The sequence below is a fragment of the Quercus suber genome, unplaced genomic scaffold (genome assembly GCF_002906115.3).
Source record: "Quercus suber isolate HL8 unplaced genomic scaffold, Cork oak 2.0 scaffold_21, whole genome shotgun sequence".
In the NCBI taxonomy this organism is placed as follows: Eukaryota; Viridiplantae; Streptophyta; class Magnoliopsida; order Fagales; family Fagaceae; genus Quercus; species Quercus suber.
The window spans coordinates 579,011-599,883 of record NW_027069486.1 but is presented as its reverse complement, the minus strand read 5'-3'; the positions used below and the strand labels follow the sequence as shown (position 1 = coordinate 599,883).

The window sequence follows — 20,873 nt, the reverse complement described above, 5'->3', positions numbered from 1 at the left end:
TTAAATTGGGCCAAATGTCAAAATCTGCAGTTCAAAAAACATATAACAAAATTAAAAATTGTCAAAACGTGGAAAGGTTCAAATAATTCTATGGGGAGATAAAAAAATATTGGTCATACGCTGGAAAAAAAAGTTAAAAAACTTCCAAGTAAGTAAAAATATGATAAAAACATATAATTAAAAAATAACGAAACAAAATTTATTAAAAATGAAAATGTATGAAGACATCTTTTTCTTTTTATTTATTTATTGATAAAGACACCTTATTATCTTATACACTGAAGGGGCCAAATATAAATTTTTTTTTTAATAGAATACGTGCAAAAAATATGTACTGATGGAGAAGTATTCATTATTGAATATAAAAGAATGCATAAAACGAATAATAATAGATTGAAAAATATTGTTCAAGGAACGTTCATTACTATACATAACACCTCCCTGTACAGCAAACACTTAACAAACACAATTCTCATTCTGCAAAATATTTAAGAACTCAAAACAGGGCATGCGAAGTGTAATGTACATTATACACGTGACCGTCAATGGTTCATGGCAGACGCAGTTGCGTATGGCAATGACCCCCCAAAACATTAGAGAACACAAAATAAACCCCAAGTACAGTACAAGACAAAAATAAAGCTACCCTATACTTATAGACCTTGGCTTCAGCAATCTGGAGTTTGAGATTACTTTTTTCACCCTTGCGCTTTGCTTTCCTTAGGAGCTCCCATGCTTCTGCTTCCCTTGCATAAGCCTCATCTCTTTCATTTCTTGCAGCTACGGCGTCGGCCTTATATCTTGCAAACCTTTCGTGGACAAGTGGTGCCGTTGCACGGCCACGTGGGCATGTATTCTTGTCCAACCATCTAAAGAACTTACATGCCTGATCAGAGTCCTGCATACAACATTGAAGACATATATAAGATGGTCAATTGAGATAGTAAACAAATGACAAGTCGAATATGTAATGACAATAAAATTGAAGATAGAAACTAACCGGCGCCCACTGCTGACATCCATAGAACCTCCTACCGAAATTACGGATAGACAAAGAGGTCCTTTCCACACACCGATCCATGTCGCACATATGGCCGGAAGAGGTGGACTCATAAGTAGTGGCAGAAGACATGGTTATGGCTTTTCTTTTTCCAAGAAAGTGAATTCTAGTTAGCTCTGTGATTACAGTCAGACCATATTAAATAAACTAAAATGTCAAATTGTTTAACAGGTAACAGTGTATAGGCCATATGTATAGGTCAGCTAAAGTGTAGCACTTTTAGTTATAATGGACTGAAAGAATTGAAGCCCTCATGTCATTGATTGTCCTTTAGTATCTCTTCCTAATTATGTGTGATCGGACATTCGCTTATATATAGAGCTCATACATGACTCAAAGATGTAATGGGCAACTACTGCATGACATGATTTATATATACCTGTATGTTGAAGCATTTTGACCGATAGTGATTGTATATGTTCTTATATATGTTTTCTGCAGGACAAAGATGGGTTTCAGTCCTAGTCCTCGGTCAAAGATACTTGGTTTCAAATTTGACCCCAGTGACCAAGAATTGCTCTCCTACTTCCTCTACAACAAGGTTACTGGAAAGTCATTGGATTTCTACCGTGGTTTTATCTCTGATTTTGAAATGATCTAAGTTAATGAGAAACTGATAATCGTGAAGTTAAATACTTATCTGCTTAGATGGCTTCAAGTGAATTAACAAAAGACCAACCTATTTTGCTGGGAAGTGAAAATAATGTTAAAAGTCTTAGTAAAATCAGGTGAGGCATCTGTACCTAGTAGTTTCACTTTCAGATAAAGCTTCTACACTTGGCATTAAGTTAAACATTTGTTGAGTTGGGTTGTTTGGTCATTCAACAACTGAAATATCAATTGCTTTACATAGGATTTTCCTAACTGATGTAGAGATTTAAAAGTTCCCTTTGTTTGTCCCATCAATGTGAGGTAAGACATGTAAGGTTCTAGCCAAAATAATAATTACTGGCAGAGTAGGCTTTCTCTTTTTTGTTGATTGTATTTCAGTCACTGTAGAAAGAAATATCAATTCTTGCATAAATGTTTAAGAACCTTTGTGACAATGTCTATTTTAAAGTTGACATTTGGCATGCTTATATGATTATTATTGTATATCGATGCCAACCTTGTGTTATTGATCTTAAATAGTGAAAAAAAACTGCCAAGTGTTTGGATAAGCAGATAAGGATCCTAAATATAAAATTGATGAAGTCAGATGTAGGAACTAATTAAGGGTGGAACTTAAAGACAATGCAATATATATGCATATTGGCATATTTTTTTTAGATTTTTATGCATCATCATTTTTTTTTTAAAGAATCTATTTTTAATACAAGTTTCCTCACTTTCTAGACATGGTTATGGCCTATACACTTTTCTTTTTATCACATTTTAAAGCAACTCAGAATTATGCCTACATATTCATAGAGGCAAGTTATAAAAACAGGCAGAGAGCAAATATCCAAGCATGGAAATAGTAGCTTATAGGGCCTATACAGGAGCTCCATAAGAACTTCCGTATATACAAACACAATTAAAGTAGAGATTAGAGAACCCCAGCATTGCTCACACCTAAGTTTCCAACAATCTGTTGAATCATGTGGATGTGGGTGCCAAAACAAATAACACTAACAGTTCATAGTTTCCTTTTTTCTATTTTGGGTAAGTAAATTTAGAGCTTCAAATTGTAAATGCTACAAGTCTGATCAAATTATATATAAACTAAAAACAAAAAAACAAAAAACAAAAACAAGAAGCATAGTTCAGTTAGTGAATCTTACCTATATCCTCTGTACAGATCAAGGTTACAGTCCAAATTGTATAGGTTGGTCCTATAGAGAGAGAGTGATCAAAACTGGGATATTCCCATTTCTGTTGTCCAATGAAAGATCAAATATGTGAGGGAAAAGAAATGAGACAAGGCAGGGGAAATTGTACAGTAGTTGAGGAAGTGGAGAAGTGAAAATGTTATTTTTGCTTCAAAAAATGAGAAATGTAAATTGTATTTCATAAAGGTTGTGAAATGCATACAAGAGTAAACGCGGGTTTAATATATTAGAAAAAACCAAAAGCATCTACTATAAACCACATTGGATTGAGCAATAAAATAATAAATCAAAACACACGACAGTAACAAAAGGCCGGTAAGCAATAAAATAATAAATCAACAGAACTTCGGTCAAATAACTATACAGAAGTACAAAAGATCAATCAAACCCTCTGGTCTCTATGAGAAAGATCAAGGATTCCATAGAAAAGCATAAATACAAATATTAAGAAAGTATAACCAAAATGGTATCTAAAATTTCTTTTTCTCTAGGAGGTCAAAAGCTTTGTTTTTCAACATGGATCATTTACAGATTTTAATTCTTTACATAAAGGTTATGCTTCTTGCTTCAAGGAAAGCAACAAACCAGGCTTAAATCTTCTTCTTCTTCTTCTTTTTTTTTTCCCCCTGGTTTTTGGTAGGCCTTCCTATATAGTTTTAGTTTTGATGCACATAAGTGTTACACAGAGAAGGTGATTCAAATTGAATTTACTTAAGGAGATAAGGAGCAGGACAGGTAAAAAAATTATGCTGTGGTTGACTACAATAAGAGAACAAAAAAAAATGCATAACTTCACCATTAAAATTCAGCTGAACCAGGCGTCCGAGGGAAAGGGATTGTGTCTCTTAAATGACTCTAGAAAACACAACTCAAGTTCACTAAGGCAGCAACTTCAGATTCAACAAAAGATACAGCCGCCCATTGTAGAAGAGGACTACATCTGGGAGGAGTGGAAACTATTCCTTCACAAACTTCCTAAAGTTACAAATTATTAGAGCAGTACTTTACTTTGCACACTTCTCTAAATCAAAGTATAGTAAAATATAAAGAGCAAGGAAACCTATCCAATTAGCTTAATGGAGAAAATGCTGCAAATACAAACTGCAATGTTGTTGAAAGCATAGGAGAAAAAATACACTCTTTAAGGCCAATTCTGTGGGACCATAACAAAAATCTAATTACAAAAGCTATTCTTAAATGTAGAAAACACTCATGCAAACAAGGCTAGAGCCCTACATGCAGCAGTATGATTATGTAAATGGACTGAAAATTTAGCTGAAGAGACCCTCCCATCACAACTCAAATACACACACACACACATATGTAATTTTTTTGAATTATAATAACCTGAACATGTTGTTGCAGGGATGATATCAGTGCCACCCAACAGACAACTATCAACTGACGAAAATAATAAGTTTTCCTTTTGCTGCCATAATTCACAGATTTTCCTATCAAGAGTTTCGAAACAAGACAAGAGGTAAAGGGGATGGAATTAAGCACATATTTAATTAGAGTTAGCTTACCAGCCTGGTTAAAAGCTTGGCCTTCCAGTTCTGGAGTTTGTTAGAGATTTTGACCACTGACTTTAAAGTCATCACAGACCTTTCCTCAAAATTTATATTTAAAAATTAGTTTTCTGCACTTGCCACTGTACCTCAATCTTACATTGACACATTCCAATTACAAGCCAGCCAACCAAAAATAAAAAATATAAAAATCCAATTTGTTAGTCCACTGTAGCATACTAGACACCATAGGTTTCCGAGGTTCACTGATAAATGATTATAGCTCAGGCAGTTACCATTTGTTAGAAAGGAGAAAAAGAAATAGGCATAGTACACAAAAATCCTAGCCTTGAAGCAATTAACATAATTTTGTCAATGGCTGTCAGGCTAAAGAGCTTCATCAGTGGAAGGTGGAGGAGGCTCGTAAATTTGAAGAAGCCAAGAAAAATCACATAATGGTATTGGTCTAGTCTAAAAAGAAAATCAAACTTTTGGAGAAACTTGAACATTTGCTTTACTAAATCAAAAATCACAAGTCGGAGAATAACAAAACAAAACACATATTACTAAATCTAGTCGTCGGCATTCTCAAAAGGATTTACCAAATCAACATTATAACAAACACATATAACTTATTCACATAATCACAATAAGAAAACACGGTTAATTTAGGTCACAATAAGAAAACATTGAAATTCAGGTCACAAGTGCATTCTACGAACACAATTCATGTATTCAGAGATATTGAAGCAGCAAAGGAACAAAAAAAAAATGTTGATTTATTTACATGCCTGAGGTGAAATCTGCCTAGGGATTCTTCTAAGACCTCGGCGAGATGAACTTCGAAGAACCCACCTGCAAAACCCAGAAAATGTCTCTCACAAAATCCAAATGCAAAACACACAAATCAGCTAAATAAACAAAGTGAGAGAGTACAGGACTGTCGAGGTAGCACCTTCCTGGGTCGGAGGAGACCGGCCGTGACAAAATCGGGAAATGGGTACTGTTTTGGGTGCTCGTCGGCGCCGCTGGGTCACGACGGAGGAGATGGCGCCATCGTACACGTCGGAGAGATGGGTGTTCTTCACTGGCGACGGTCCTCACGAGGCGAGGGAGCTTGACTAGTTTTTGTGTGTTTGGTTTTCCTGCTTTGGGAGAGTGACCGGGCTGAAGGGGAAAGGGGAAATGGGAAATGAGAAAAGAGAAGCTGGGATGGGGATGAGTACCAAGGCGCGGGTAACAAAACAGAACCATCTGGGTATGTGACAGAGCTGGGGCCCATGAACAGTGATGAAAAAGTTTGAGTTATGCTATTGTTCTGATAAGCCAAACGGGTATTAAATTAGAGTGATGAGTAATGAGTGATGAAAAATGAGTGATGAGTGATGAGTGATGAGTGATGAGTGATGAGTGATGAAAATTGAGTGACGAAAATTGAGTGACCAAAAAAAATTTGCCAAACAGCCTCTAAATAATTTAATGATATATATGGGGGATGTGGCTGAATTTAAATGTTAAATAAAATGATATGAGAAAAAAAATAAAAATAAAATACATAACAATAAACACTAATTTATCCAAATAATTCTATGCAATATAATAATAGTACATTCTTATATACTTTTTTTAAATTATTTATAATGCAATATGATAATATTTAACAATCAAAATCATTAAAAAAAAAAAAAAACTTGAAACACAAAACTAAATCTCATCAACCAAAATAGAGTTCTAGAGAATACAAAACTTTATCAAGCTAAAATAGAGATGCAAGAAAAATAAAAATAAAAATCCACCAAAAAATTGAGGGAGAAAGAGTAGGAAATAACCACATTTTTATGAGAGAAAATTATGTAAAGAATGGAAGAGTGAATGACAAATTTATACTAAGAGGATGATAATAAAAAGAAACAAAATAAAGGAAGATAAAAGAAAATGGGAAGAGTGATATCAAGGTAGAATGTTTGGGGAGATGAAAAGGTAAAGAGAAGGAGAAAATTTGGAGAAAGTGTAAATGTTAAAAAAAATGAGTACAATTTGATGAGCACAATTTTCTTTTATTTGAATTTAAGTAAATTATTACATTTTTTTGTTTTTTTAAAACAAAATGAGAGAGAAAATATAAATAATTTAATGATGAGGAGGATGTGGTTGAATTTCAATATTGATTAAAATAGAAGAGAAGAAAAAAATAAGAAAAATTAAAAGATATAACAATAAACACTAAATTATCCAAATTATGCTATGTAATGGAATACAATTTTATTTTTATCCACTATCTTTAACTTTTTATAATGTAATCGGATAAAATTTAAGAATCAAAGAGAAAAATAATAATAATAATAATAACTTAAAACACAAAACTAAATCGTATCAATCAAAATTAGAGTTCTTAAAAACACAAAAATTTATCCACCTAAAGCGGAGATGCAATAAAAAATAAAAATCCACCAAAACATTGAGAGAGAGAGAGAGAGAGAGAGAGAGAACCTTATTATGAGAGAAAATTATGCAAAGAATGGAAAAGAGTGACAAATTTATAGTAAGAGGGAAATGATAAGAAGAGACAAATAAAGGAAGATGAAGGGAAATATGAATAACAATATTAAAGTAGGTAAGAAAAGAAGAAATGTTGAAAAAAGTGTAAATATTTAAAAAATAAGTGAATGTAAAAAAATTATAGGAAAATTGGAAATAAAAAAGAAAAAAAAAATTATATTATATATATATATAGATGTTAAAACTAACAAATATAAATATGTAAAGTCAGTAATCTATTTATATATATATATTTGGTAAAAAAAATAAGAATAAATAATAAATAATAATTATGTGGCGAATGACGTGGCGCAACAAGAGCTCAACAGCAATAAATGCCATGCTTCAGCTTTTAGTAATATATAGAATATAGATTAGATAAGCGTGGAGGTACAAACTTTTTTATAAATTTTTTCAAACAAATAAGGGTAGAGGTACAAAAGTTTTTATAATTTCTTTCATAACTCTTGAAGTAACATATTGTGATTATTCTTAACAAATATGCAAAGATTGGATACAGTGCTCAAGTGCAATAGATTCACTGTGATAATAACATGTGCCTACTTTTGGCCACATGTCACCATCACAACATATGCAATACACTAAAAAAATTGGATCCAAACCAAGTCTTAAAAAAAAGAAAAAAGAAAAAAAAAGAAGGTAATGAGCCATGTAAAAGTTAAATACGTTACTCAAACTGCAACTTATCATGTTCATAGCTAGGAAAAATATGTGAGAAATATGAAATTTATGTAATTAACATTACTAATTGTGAGAAATATGAAAAATATGTGAGAAGTTGAATAGCCGGACTGAATTTTTGTTCCTTATTGTTAGATATATTATGGCTCAAGTGACTCAAACCAATTGTAGGCCCATGTATTTATAGAACAAGCATATTAACCTTAGGTTAGTTTATGGTTAACCTAGGGTTAATCATATATTCTCTAGTATATATACCCTACATTAGGTTTATTGTAACACAAATGCTTAATATAATATATATACCCTACATAAACTTTTGTATGTGCTCTTTCTTTCATGCTTTCGCTCATCATTCAATCATCAAACACAATCATACAACAACTTTCACATGGTATCAAAGCCAAAATTTGATTTTGGCCAAGTCGTCATCAACAAACCCACAGGATCATCACGTACACTCATCACAACAGCAACAACTCCAAGATCTCCTCAACTGAGTTGACCACTAGCCTTCACATACTTTGAGTTTCACGCATCTCAAATAAAATTTTTCTACAAAAATACAAAACAAAAACAAACACAATAGTGTTACAAGTTGTTCACATATAACTTGTCTTTTAAGTGGTGTAATTCTATGCAAGGTATTGACACATGATCCTATCTGCCTCAGCAATTCTACCATGCAAACAAGATGTCAACTTTGTCATTAGTACCATGTCAGCGACACAAGATCTTACCATGTCAATCGAGCAGCATAGGTGCCACACCAAGCTATACATTCAAGACCTTTCAAACTTAATTTTTCACCTTTAGTTTGAGATGGGTTGTTAGATATATTGTAGGCCCATGTACTTGTAGAACAAGCATATTGAACTTAGGTTAGTCTATGATTAGCCTAGGGTTAGTCATATATTCTCTAGTATATAAACCCTAGATTAGGCTTATTGTAACATAAGTACTTAATATTAATATGTAACCATCAATGGCTTTATCAGTGTGAATGTAGGCTGTTAGGCCGATAGGCCGATTCACATAAACTATTACGTGCTGATATGGTATTGAGTGGGACAAATTCAAAGTTGGCAGCAGTTACAAAGGATTAAAACTGCCACAAGCATGTTCTATTAGGAGTTTTAGTTTATAGGTTTTATTATGGAATAATTATCCTCTGTTTTGAATTGTCATACGGAGCATTGGTTTAGAATAGGTGTTATCTTATCTCTTTGTTTAAGGATAGCTTAAGTTTATCACTATCTCGTTGCTATGATGGAATTTCTGTCATGTAAATGTCCTATATATATAAGACCCACTAATAGTCATAGAATGTAAGCAGAAAGTTAATCAGCAGTAATGCTATAGCTTCCGCTTGTTATTCAGTCATCACACACAATCACATAACAACTTTCACACTTACAATGGCAAGATATTAGAACTTTGAACCAATAGAAACACAAATTTATTTACTTTTTCGTTTTTTAATTGAGTTTGGGGGGGGTGGGTGGGGACGCGCTGGGGGGTTCTGTCGAGTATTGATTATGTGACATTTAATGCATCAAGCCATCAATACACGTTACTCTACGGTAGTTTATAATAATGCTAAGCATATCACAACCTTTTTTTTTTTTTACAAAATAATGTACAGTAAAATTTTAAACACAAGACAAAAAATTTATTTATTATGTGATTTCTTTAAAAGTATCGACATCCTAATGCAACTAAATTTGTGGGATCATATTAGTTGACATTAATGGTTTAGACAAAAAAAAAAAAAAAAAAAAAAAAAAAAAAAAAAAAAAAAGAAGAAGAAGAAGAAGAAGAAGAAAGAGAAATGTGATATCCATCACATTTTTACAACAATTTCAATATAAATTTTAAATGGTAAAATTTGTTGTAAAAATACTGTAGACGTAACATTTATCTAGATTGAGCTTTTGAAAAAAGTGTTAAATTGTATTATGCGTATTCGTGGCTTATGCAAAATGCAGTATCCATGAGTTCATGGGTCTTGTAAGTGCTCCGAATCGATTTGCAAGCTTCCCCCTTCTGTCCAAAAATAGATGAAAGAAAAGCTTGAAACCCTCCTTTACCCAACGAAGTCCAAACTACATCTCCCCAGATTTTTCATTGACTTTCAATGTAGGCTTGGGCCACATGGAGAAAAAGAAAGGCAAGAGTAATTGCCTGACCCATTATACTGAGAGGCTTCAATTTGGGCCACCTCTTGTTTTATTTGTGTCTATTAAAATGGCCGGTAACAGATATTGATAACAAATATTGGTTTACTTTTAGTACTTTTTAAATTGAAGATATATTTTTTTTAAAATGCATAATTACAAATGTTAGTGAGTTTTAATCTTCACATTTTATTTAGCTAGTGAGTAATATATCACTTTCTTATTAAAATAAAAGGAAACTCTATTTAAAAAAGTATTGGAAGTAAATCATACTCCTGCTAACAAATGGAAAAGAAGTCCAGAAAATATTGGTTTATTGTTTTAGATTTTTCAACATGATTCGAAATGAAATTATGGTCCTTATGCGGATGGATAATAAGTATTCCCATCAAAGGAAAAAAAAATAATAATATATATACCTAATAATTAGATGGATTATTTGGGAACAGAGCAGGATTTCATTGCATCAGGATAAAGGTCATTATACTTACATATCATGTCTTTTTTTTTTTTTTTCCTTTTTTTCACTTGACTTTACCACCGGGTAAAAGTAAAACGCTTTTGCGTCACCCCCAAAAAAAAATGCTAATATTAATGAGAGAAAGATGTCTGTTGTGATATAGCTTAATTGACAAGGTTACTCATATTTCTTTTCGTATTCAATCATGATTACAACTTAGGTAGAAATATTATCATATTTCTTTTTGTTTCTAAAATAAGAAAAAGGTAGATTTGTAGATTTCTTCTCAAAAAAAGAAGAAGTTGATTTGTAGATAATACTTTCAATAAAATAAAATAAAAATTATGTCAAAACATTTTTTTGAACAAATTAAAATGAAACAAAAAATTTCATAATTATTAAGATAACAAATTGTAATTGATATATAATAAAAATGACGTTAAAAATAATTATGGGTAAAAGTGATGCTGAATCAATTATACTTAATTATTTTAATAAGTGGTAAAATTTGTTGTAACTATTATATTGTATATTAATTGTATTGTAGGAATATACTAGCTGTCAACCAATTGTTTATATAATTATTTTTCCTTTGATTCCAAATGGTTGTAATCACTTGGTATTTTATGATAGTAATTACCCGCTCGTTCCCTATTTATTATATGTGAAAACATCAATCATTTCAATTATTGCTAAAAAAAAAAAGAATCATTTCAATTACAATTAGAGCATATAGCAATACCTAAAACTTATCCTCTATTCCAACATTTTTTTTTTCCTTCCTCGAAAAAATACGTGGAAAGTTTCTGTTGACACAAGCAGAGCAATATTAAGATCCTGGCAGCTAAAAAAAAGTAGTATGATAATCATCCAACTCAATAGATAGATGTGGGAGCCTCGGGTAAAGTAGCTTATTGGTAATTATGTCATTTTTCTTTTTCTTTTTTGAGAGAAAAGTAATTATGGAATCATTTGATGAATGCAATTACGTCAAATCATTTTTTCGTGTCATTTACTGAGCGAGCGTGCTCTGGGTTTGTGTAATGAATAAGCACTAAGCAAAGCAAAAGGCCGAATTCTCCGTTATAAATTGGAAATTTTACATTATTCCCTACAGCTTTTAGATATACAGATCATGAATCCATTTCTTTTTATAACTGTTAACATTATATTATCAATCAATATGGTTCATTATTTTTCTCCTTTTAACGACAAACGTGACAAGAGAAAGTGTTTGAGGTTTCGAAACTCATCATTAGTATTACATAATTCATCGATTCTTGCAATCCATATAAATTGTTGATCGGAAAATGTTGGCCCCGCATTCTAGTGCTGTCTTCATCAATCATCATTGTTTCTCACTTTCTCTAGCTTTTTCAAAATTGATAAGAAGTTTTTTTTAAAATAATAATAAGAAGAAGAACATAGAAAATAAAGAAAAACCTTCATTTAGAAACTTTTGGTTCTTTAATTTATTTTTTGCCCTGAAACAGGGATCAATAGAGTGCTACTTTGGCCTTAGTCAAAGAAGTTCCAAAGAAAGCATTTCCACAAAGGGACCCTACTGAATTTTAAACCAGCTTGAAGGACGAAAAAAAAATTACTAGGAGCATCGAATGAAATAAAAACATTATCCCCCCCAAAAAAAAAAAAAAATTTATCTTCCATTCTGAATGTTCTATTTTACTCTCTATAAATTAAAACATGTCACACATAATTTTTCTCCCTTATAAAGTAATAATAATCAAACATATAGTATACAGTATACTACAATTAGTAGAGCATAAAATGATGCACGAATTAAACTTGTCACTGTAAAACTATTTTCAGCTAGTATGTGCCTATTTGTGATATAGAGTTTAATTAAAAAGCTCTTGTAAAAAAGAGCTCTTTAGTATTTTGAGTATTTGACAAATTTTCAATAAATATTGTTAAAAAAAAATTATAAAGAATGGACAATAATTCTAAATGTTTGTCCTACAAGTTTTAAATTTTAATTTTGATCTTAAAATTGAAAATAGCTTTAACGAACCCTTAGAACATTCGCTTTGGGCAAGGTAAATGGTATATGTTGAGGAATTTTAGCATCAAAGCAAAAAAACAAACCAACATCCGGTCTTGTATCTTAAAAAAAATTAGAATTGTGCTACAGTACTATCACAAATTTGTGATGTTACTATAGCACAATTGTAAAAAGAAATAATATTTTTTTATTCATTCCTCTCTCCTCCCACTCTCTATCTCACGATTCAATCTCTGTCTCTCTTCGATTCTCATTTTTGACTTTTATTTATGTTTTGAAATATAATATTTTATTATGTAAATATATTATTTTATTGTGTTATATTGTAAAATAAAATTTAAAATATTTAATATATTGTAAAATAATATGATATAATTAATAAAATAATTTTTTAAAATAATAAAATAGAATAAAATAAAAATTTCAGATAGGAATGCTACTAATGCTCTACCTATATTGTGAAATTGTCAAACACTTTAATTTCAGTTAAAAGAGCTTTGAAGACTTTTAAAAGCGCGTTAACATCCCACCTAGACAGACCTTATCTCTTTACATAAAAAGTAGCCCAAAATCGATTTTTCTAAATGACCGAAAACCAAATCGTCCCTTCACGTACGTCACACACCGGGCAAAGTTTAACACACAGCCCCATAATTCAAAGGAAGGTTCTAAATTCTAATGATTCAACGTTCAAATGAATGGAAAATCTTTTTGTGAATATGACTAAACCAACGTGATTTCCAATTTCTGTCTCGCCAGTTTAAAAGGTATATATGAAAAAGAAGAAAAAAAAAAGGTTAAATTACGGAAAACCATTTATTTTTATTATATGTAAATTACTTTTAAATCCAAACTCAATTTAAGGAAGACAAAAAACCAAAAGATTCTCAAAAAAAAAATAATAATAATAAAGAAAAAACCAAAGCCTCCTTTTGTGCATAAAACATCGAAGTAGTAAAGGCATCAAAATTTTTGTCACTCCTCTGGCCAAAAAAAAGTATCCTTTTTCATTTCAAATATTGTCTGTCAATATACCACATGTCACAGAATAAAATCTGAACCATAAAATGGATAGAACATAAAATAAAATCTGAATCATGAAATAGACAAAACTTGAAATGAAGAAAATCTTGTATTCTGGTGTGACCCACTTTGAATGGAGATAAATAGAATTCTTAATATCATGAAAACTTGCAACCACTTCTGATTTCCATCAAAGCTTCTTATGTTAAGACTTGAGATTTTAACTTTTTAATTAAGAGAGTTTTTTCCAAACTTTCTTGTTAGAGAGGCTTGGCTTCTTTTGCTACCTAGGAGGGACACTTATTTAGCTTATTTAGCTTGTTGCAAAGCCTATTTTTTATTACCTTATGTCAACACCTCATTTTGTACTCATTAAAAATATTTAGTCGGGCTTTAATAAGGAACTTGAGAAATGTCAACTTTGTATAATTTTCTAGCTGTGTTCTTTATCACTTCTAATAATAGATTTGCTTTTCATCCCAAGAAGATAAAATAGATAAATAATTCAATTTGAATGAGGTAGATATATAAGATATGACCTATTGGTTTAATGACTTTTAAGACTTAATGACATCCATGAGATCTTGAATTCGAAACCCTCCGTGAAATGAGAATACTCCAAGCGGTCTAGATAATCTCATTTGTAAATAAAATAAAATAAAATAAAGTGAAATGATCTCATTCTCATATAGGCTTGATTTTTTTTTTTTTTTTTTTTTCCTTTTTTACCTTGGCATGTTCAATACGAGGGAAAATAATTGCTAAGCGCTCTAGTATCCTGATGATCATTTCCATCCAGCTAATGCGGCACTACAAATGTAGTAAATAACGGAATATGTGATGATATCGTTTTTTTTTTTTTTTAATGAACTGTGATGATATCGTGTTGAAATAAAAGGATCTACTACTTCATAAAAAATAAAAATAAATAAAAAAGAAAGAAGGATCTACTACTTTTATTTTATTTTTTTGGTGAGAATAAAAAGATCTACCAGTACTACACTCTACACAATTTGAATTGGGGCGAGCAATAATGAAACTACCACATAACATTATATGTCATCGACATCAAAATCATAATATATCATAGCCCGTATGAATGGCGTATCCTTTCTCAGCAAAAAAAAAAGAATGGTGTATCCTTTTCCCATAATTTCAAAATTTGATCGAATCCAAGGGAGATTCAAATTATAGCCAAACTTGATGTCCGTGAAGACAACCATTGGTGACAATAAAAGGAGTAGCTTTGGTTGATGGAGGCTTTCAAGTTCATTGCTGTTGTTATGATAACCTGACATGATGGAAAAAGGGATGTTTTAACTTTTAAGCCGTTAATTGGGCAAATATATTCATTTCCTTTATTGTGCTTATAATTGATGTACACACGCTATACCATATTACTCTACTTCTATCTTCATTATATGACGATTAAATCATAGGTAATACTAATATACATCCTTGAGGGGAAAAAAATTAGAAAGGAATTGGGTGATAGTGATTAGTTATAATACACTTCCCCGTGTAGTAGTCTTTCATCACAATTTGTACTCAAGTAGTAGAGTCCAACCAAACAGTATAATAAACCTAATTCTGTTATATATATATATATATATATATTATTTTATTGAGATAGTAAACAGTGAACTTTTACTAGGATTATAGTTGTTAATGTTGTAACCTTGTTTTACTTTAATCAAATATTCAAATCAATGAGAATCTTTTACATTACTATATTATAAACTAGGCTAACCATCGTAGAGTTGTGGTTTTATGATAAGAGTTTTTGAATTGCTTCACTTGATCAGCGGTTTGAACGATAACCCCAATATAGCCCTAATGATACAAATAATATTACCCATTGCGGTAGGATAATGAATCTATACCAAAGACCCCTTTTTCATTTAGCAAAACAATATATATATATATATATATTAAACTAGGTTGGTATCTCGTAGAGTTTTCAACATATTTAGAATTTCAGTTCCCATTTCCCGTTATAAAATTATCAAAAAAATTAAATCCTTTCCCAATACTACAATGTCATATATATATACAACTATGCTACTTTATTACTCATTATTTTGTATTAGATAAGGATCCTATTCTCTCAGTCCTCTCCATTTGAATTAGATCATGAAGAATATTATAAATATGTATGTCAAATGTTAAATTCTTTAATATTTTGAATGTCGTGACTCGTGGCACTCTCTATGCTGTTAGATCCACAAAAATAAAATCTTCATTATGAAAATAGAATCTCTATTATCAGTGAAATCATATTTTCATCATAATTTCCTGATTCAGTAGCAATTAAAAGTTTATGAAATCCAAATTCAAAAAGAAAAAGCAAAAAGATTACCAAATTCCCCTTCCCTTGGTGTGGCACTGGTATCTATCTAATTAATAATTTTTTTTTAAGTTTATTAAATGGAAAATTTATACTCCCTGAAGTTGGATGACATCCTTTTGTCTTAAGTAGATACAGTAGAAAATGGAGAGGCTTAGAAGAAGAGGAAAATATATATTAACTTGATAAAGGAATGAGGAGAGCTTCTATACAACTGAATTTTTGCATATGTATTAAATCTTTCCTTTGCACAAGTTTCTACCCTCACAAACAGAGAGAATGTAAACGAGAAATACAGTAATTAATTAGAACTTCTGTCAAGCTGTTCATTGCCTACACTTGATGCACACCCAAAAATAAAAATAAAAATCAAGATTAAACCAACTGGTGCTTCTCCTTGAGTATAATGGAGAAACAATACAGACCCAATATTACATCTCCTGAACAAAAAAATACGTTGTCATCAAACCTCCAAGAAAGAATTAGCCATCAAGAACCCCATGTACATCGCCCACCAACTCTTCTTTGATTTATGAAGGAAATACCAGGAAGGAAGAAGAAGAAGAACAAAAAAGGCGGTCACCTTTTGTCCAAAAACTGTGATCTTCAGGGTGACCTCCAACTCTTTAAGCCAATGTCATTGTGTTTCCTTGATGGACCAGAAGCAGGAATAGGTATTCTTCTCGGCAAGAACCCCAAGAAGTGACCTGAATACTGAGACTTTGGCTTGAATTTGAAGACATTTGTGACTCTTGAGCCATGACAATTGCCGACAATGAAGACCAACAACAAGAACAGCCAAATGAGTCGAACTAAAGGCCTTGTACATAAACCCATGTTGAAAAACAAAGACGGAGAGAGCGATGGTGTGGAGGGTGAAGTTGGAGTGGGATTGTGTTTGAGGGTTTTGATTGGCAAAAGGTATTGAGGGCAGGAAACATGGGCAATTGAATACAGATTTTTAGCGTATTACATTGAGCTTTTTGGGGTGTCCTTGTCCGTGTGTGCAGTGTAAAAGCAGATGGAAGGAAAAAAGAAATATGTCTTTAAGAACTCAGATATACATCTACAAGTAGAACTGTAGAAGTGATGTTGGACTTGGAAGGTGAAAGTTGGAAAGCTCGGGAGAAGCTTTTTTGAATGGGTCTTATGGGTTAGAGTGGTTGTTATGATAACTAAAATAAATAAAAATAAAAACCTTTTACTATATGTCAAATGCTAAGAAAAGAAAGAAAAGCAACAGATGGAGCAGAGTGAAAGGAGAAAGGAAATGGCAATGTCATCTTTTTGAGGTTAGGTAAAGTGTTTGGTCCCACAATACATTAATGGCCGACGAAGGAACTGCGTGGGGCTGTTGTTTTAGACCCCCATAACAGGAAGTCTTGTCCCTTTGCCACAGTACCGTTGGTAGGCCTTTCATATGATATAATTCTCTCTCACCCTCTCTTTAATTTGCCAAGCAGTTAACCCATTAGCTCAAGCAAAATTTATTTTTTATAAATAAAAAAAAAGTACTCATAACCCATTCCCCTAATTGAAGGAACTGCAGTGCATATGCACCGTCAGTCTACTCAAACAGTAAGATCAAATCTTTCGCTACGTACAGCTTACCTCAATCTATCGCCATTCCCTCACTGTTACATTTTACCCTTCCATTCCATACTTGTTTCAGAGTTTCCCATTTCCATATAATTGCTGTTGCAGTGTCTCTAATCTCTATTATGGGGATATGTGGGGTGATGTGGAGGCTTGTCCCATAGCTCCAAATTGTACACAAGACAAGAGATGTAAGATTTGGACAGTTTGGAAGAGACTGTCACTTCCCCATTTGGGCGATGATCCCGCGCACATGACAAGAGGTGTTTCTCCAAATCTCTCACAATGTTTGACCATCACTCTTCATATCACATCATAATCGTCTTATTGGTGCTTTATTTCAAAAACAAAGGGGAAGATTAAAATCTATAACAACATTCGCATCAAAGAGGTGCTTAAAAATTAACTTTTAATACTTTAAAAAGTTTCTTTATTTATTTTAAAAACTTACTTTACAATATACTATACATTAAATATTTTATTTTTACATATATAATACAACTTATTAAAATAATATAAATAACCTAATAAAAAATATAAACGGCCCAATATATTAATTTCTCTATAATCTCTATCTCTTACTCTCCAACCAATGAAAATAAATGAATTAAATATTAGTAGTAATATGTTACTGTGGTGTTTGATATGTGTTTGAAGTGCTAAAAATTGTAGTTTTAGCATCTTTATTTATTTTTTATTTTTTTATTTTTTCATTTTTTCTTAGAATACTAAGTATCTTTAATGTGGTTTCTATGCAAGTTTGTGAAAAAATAGCAATATCGTTAACCTAATACATGAACAACACGTGCTACCAATAAAACAATCAAGTTCATACATAATACAGTATGTTAGGATATATGTGATTCACTTGTTAGGAATATATGTCATTACTTTATGTAATTGGCTAATCCTTTGACAAAATACACTTTACTTGTATTTGAGTAGATCTAGAATGTGTTTAATACTTCAAGAAACTATGTTTTAAGATCAAGTATTGAAATAATGCAAGTCTATCCAAAATTCAAGTCTGACAAGTGTCTGTCATTAAAACTCGATAGCTGCTCAACACTTCTCGACAATTAGGCTATCTATTGAGATTTTCAACTTCTTATTGCAATCTCGATAGCTTCTCGACAGCTGGTGGATCGATCAAGAAAGCTATGTCCCCTCGACACCTCCTCAACACCTCCTCGATCGATCAAGAATTACTAAGCCTTATGAAATTCAGATTTTCAGATATGATTTTCCGCCCATGCTTATGTATTTGTATAGGGTTTCTTTTTTTACAACCCTAGACCTATATAAGGTTTATTTTAGAGGCCGTCACATAAGAGAATACAAAGAGAACATATGCAAAAAGTGACTGATGCCTTATTCTCTCTAAAAGAAGCTACTGCATTTTTGCGCCTTAGGGTTTTGTAACCAAGTGCTTCTTGATCTTCATTGTTGATGAAGTGAAGAACTTTGTAGCTAATAATCTTCTTCTAGTTGGTGATTAAGTCGCGTACTGGGATCTGCGCAATTGGTTGATCACATACTGGATTTCGTGCATCAAAGGGTGGTGTTCATATATTGAAGAGTTCAGAGGTTCTGAAGCGGTAAAAGATTTCTGCTGTGAGTTCATCTACGGGGATTACAGAGTCTAGGGACAAAGAATTTGTACTAGATCTGAAACTTCTCTTTACTATAGTGGATTGCTTTTCGGGAAGGTTTTCCTCCCAAGTTTTTTACTATGAAACTAGTTTGTTTCATTAGTTTTTTTGGGTTATTATATTTTGTCTTATTTATTTTCCCGTTGCATAATTTTGACATGATATTGATGTTTGTTTGTTTTAACGAGTTTTATTTATAATAAATCTAATTAACAACTTGGATTTAAAACTTGTTAATTCTATCAACCGGGGTCTAAATTTCCCAACACAGTATAAATTGTATCTAATTTCCTACTTACTATGAACTTTAAACACGATACCAACACTATTTAATCAATACGTATGGGAACATAAAAATACTGAAAGATGCAATTTTATACGAAAAATATATATTATAGATTAACATAGTAATGAATGTAATTTTTTTAATTTTTATAGCTAAGATAGAATTTTAACATATGGTGTCAATTTTATAATGATTGCTCTTTATCAACAGACCAATATATTAATCAATTTTTAAAATAAATGGAGTTTAAACACTCGATTTCTTATTCGATAGTAAAAGATTTTACCAATTAAGTTAATTAAAACTCACAATAAATGTAATTAGTACCATACCAATAACATAGTAAAAAAATTCACAATCTTGTTTAGAAAAGTTGAGGTGAGATGTAATTGGAAGGATTTTCAATCCCTAACTGATCGAGACTTGACAAAACCATTCGACCTGGAGCCACCCAAACCAAAATCATCTAATTCAAGCATAGAGGCAGTTAGTGGCGAATCTTAGACTTCAATAATGGACGTTAGCAGCTCGAGTGGTGAGTCTCCTTTAAAACCCAAGTCACCTAATCCGACTAACCAAACCCTTAAAGAAGGTCAGAAGATCAGGTCGTTTTCGTTCAAATTTGACCATGAGATGGAGGTTTTCACTTAAATCTGAGGACGATGTGATGGTTTTTGCTCAAATATGATTAAAAAACTATAAATCACTGCCCAAGGAGAGAGCAAAGCAAAACCTTCGACAGCACCTTCATTGGCTTTTACTAAGCTAGACCGTTGTCCATCTAAGTGTGATCCAACTTGACCTGCGGTTGTTTGTGGTTGGCGGCTAGTCTTTCAGCTGAAAACCCAATGTCATCCGACTGGTTGCAAGTTGGGCACAAACTTGACTTAGACTGGCCCACGAACACCCGTAGTAGTGGTGCCAAGAGCCAAACCACTCGTAGTAGGAGGTCCAAAATATTTCTTAGTATATATAGTATTATATCTTTTTAAATATAGTATTTATTACTACTCATGTTAATATATATACATATATATATATATATATATATATATATTTTTTTTTTTTTTAATTTCCTATGCGCTTATCTTTTAAATAAAAAATATTATAATTTAAGTTGTAATTAGAATCAATTATGGTTTACATATAAAACGTATGGCGTGAAATTTGAATTTTAAATTTCTCAATTTAACTTTTTAACCATAATTTGTCCTATTATTTATAGGTTTAGTATAAAATGCATGTCCTAATCTTATGAATTTTGCATTTTAAATTTCTCAATACATGTAATTTTCTTATTGTTAAATGATTTTTAATTATATGATAGGAAATTTTTGAAGTATACTATAGTGAGCACTGAAAAGTTCTATTCCAATTATATTATTATTATTATTAATCAAAAAATAATATTATTATTTTGACTCAGCAAAAAATAATATTATTATCTATGTATGATTAGAATAGAACTCTTGGTTGTCTATTTTTTCTCTATTTCCAAAACTACCCCTATCAAATCGACTTTGTAAAAGACACATGTCAAATGGTTAAAAGACAAATTATAATAACATAAAATAGATAAAGAGTGAAACAACCAATTTGAAAAAATAATAATAATAATAATAATCTCTTAAATATATCTAACTATTTCCCTTTTTCTTTTTGGTAAGAAAATGTTATCAATACTTAAATA

General features: G+C 31.5%; 1 protein-coding gene across 1 annotated transcript; it reads right to left on the bottom strand.

The window, feature by feature from the left end:
• Positions 1 to 370: 370 nt before the first annotated feature.
• Positions 371 to 5,478, bottom strand: LOC112016746 (uncharacterized). The gene is made up of 5 exons (XM_065763785.1): positions 5,335 to 5,478; positions 5,167 to 5,234; positions 2,824 to 2,914; positions 1,001 to 1,176; positions 371 to 898 (listed from the first exon to the last, which is right to left on the bottom strand). Exons 4-5 carry the CDS (start codon positions 1,130 to 1,132, stop codon positions 551 to 553), a joined length of 480 nt encoding a protein of 159 aa, XP_065619857.1. The 5' UTR covers positions 1,133 to 1,176; positions 2,824 to 2,914; positions 5,167 to 5,234; positions 5,335 to 5,478; the 3' UTR covers positions 371 to 550.
• Positions 5,479 to 20,873: the final 15,395 nt, after the last annotated feature.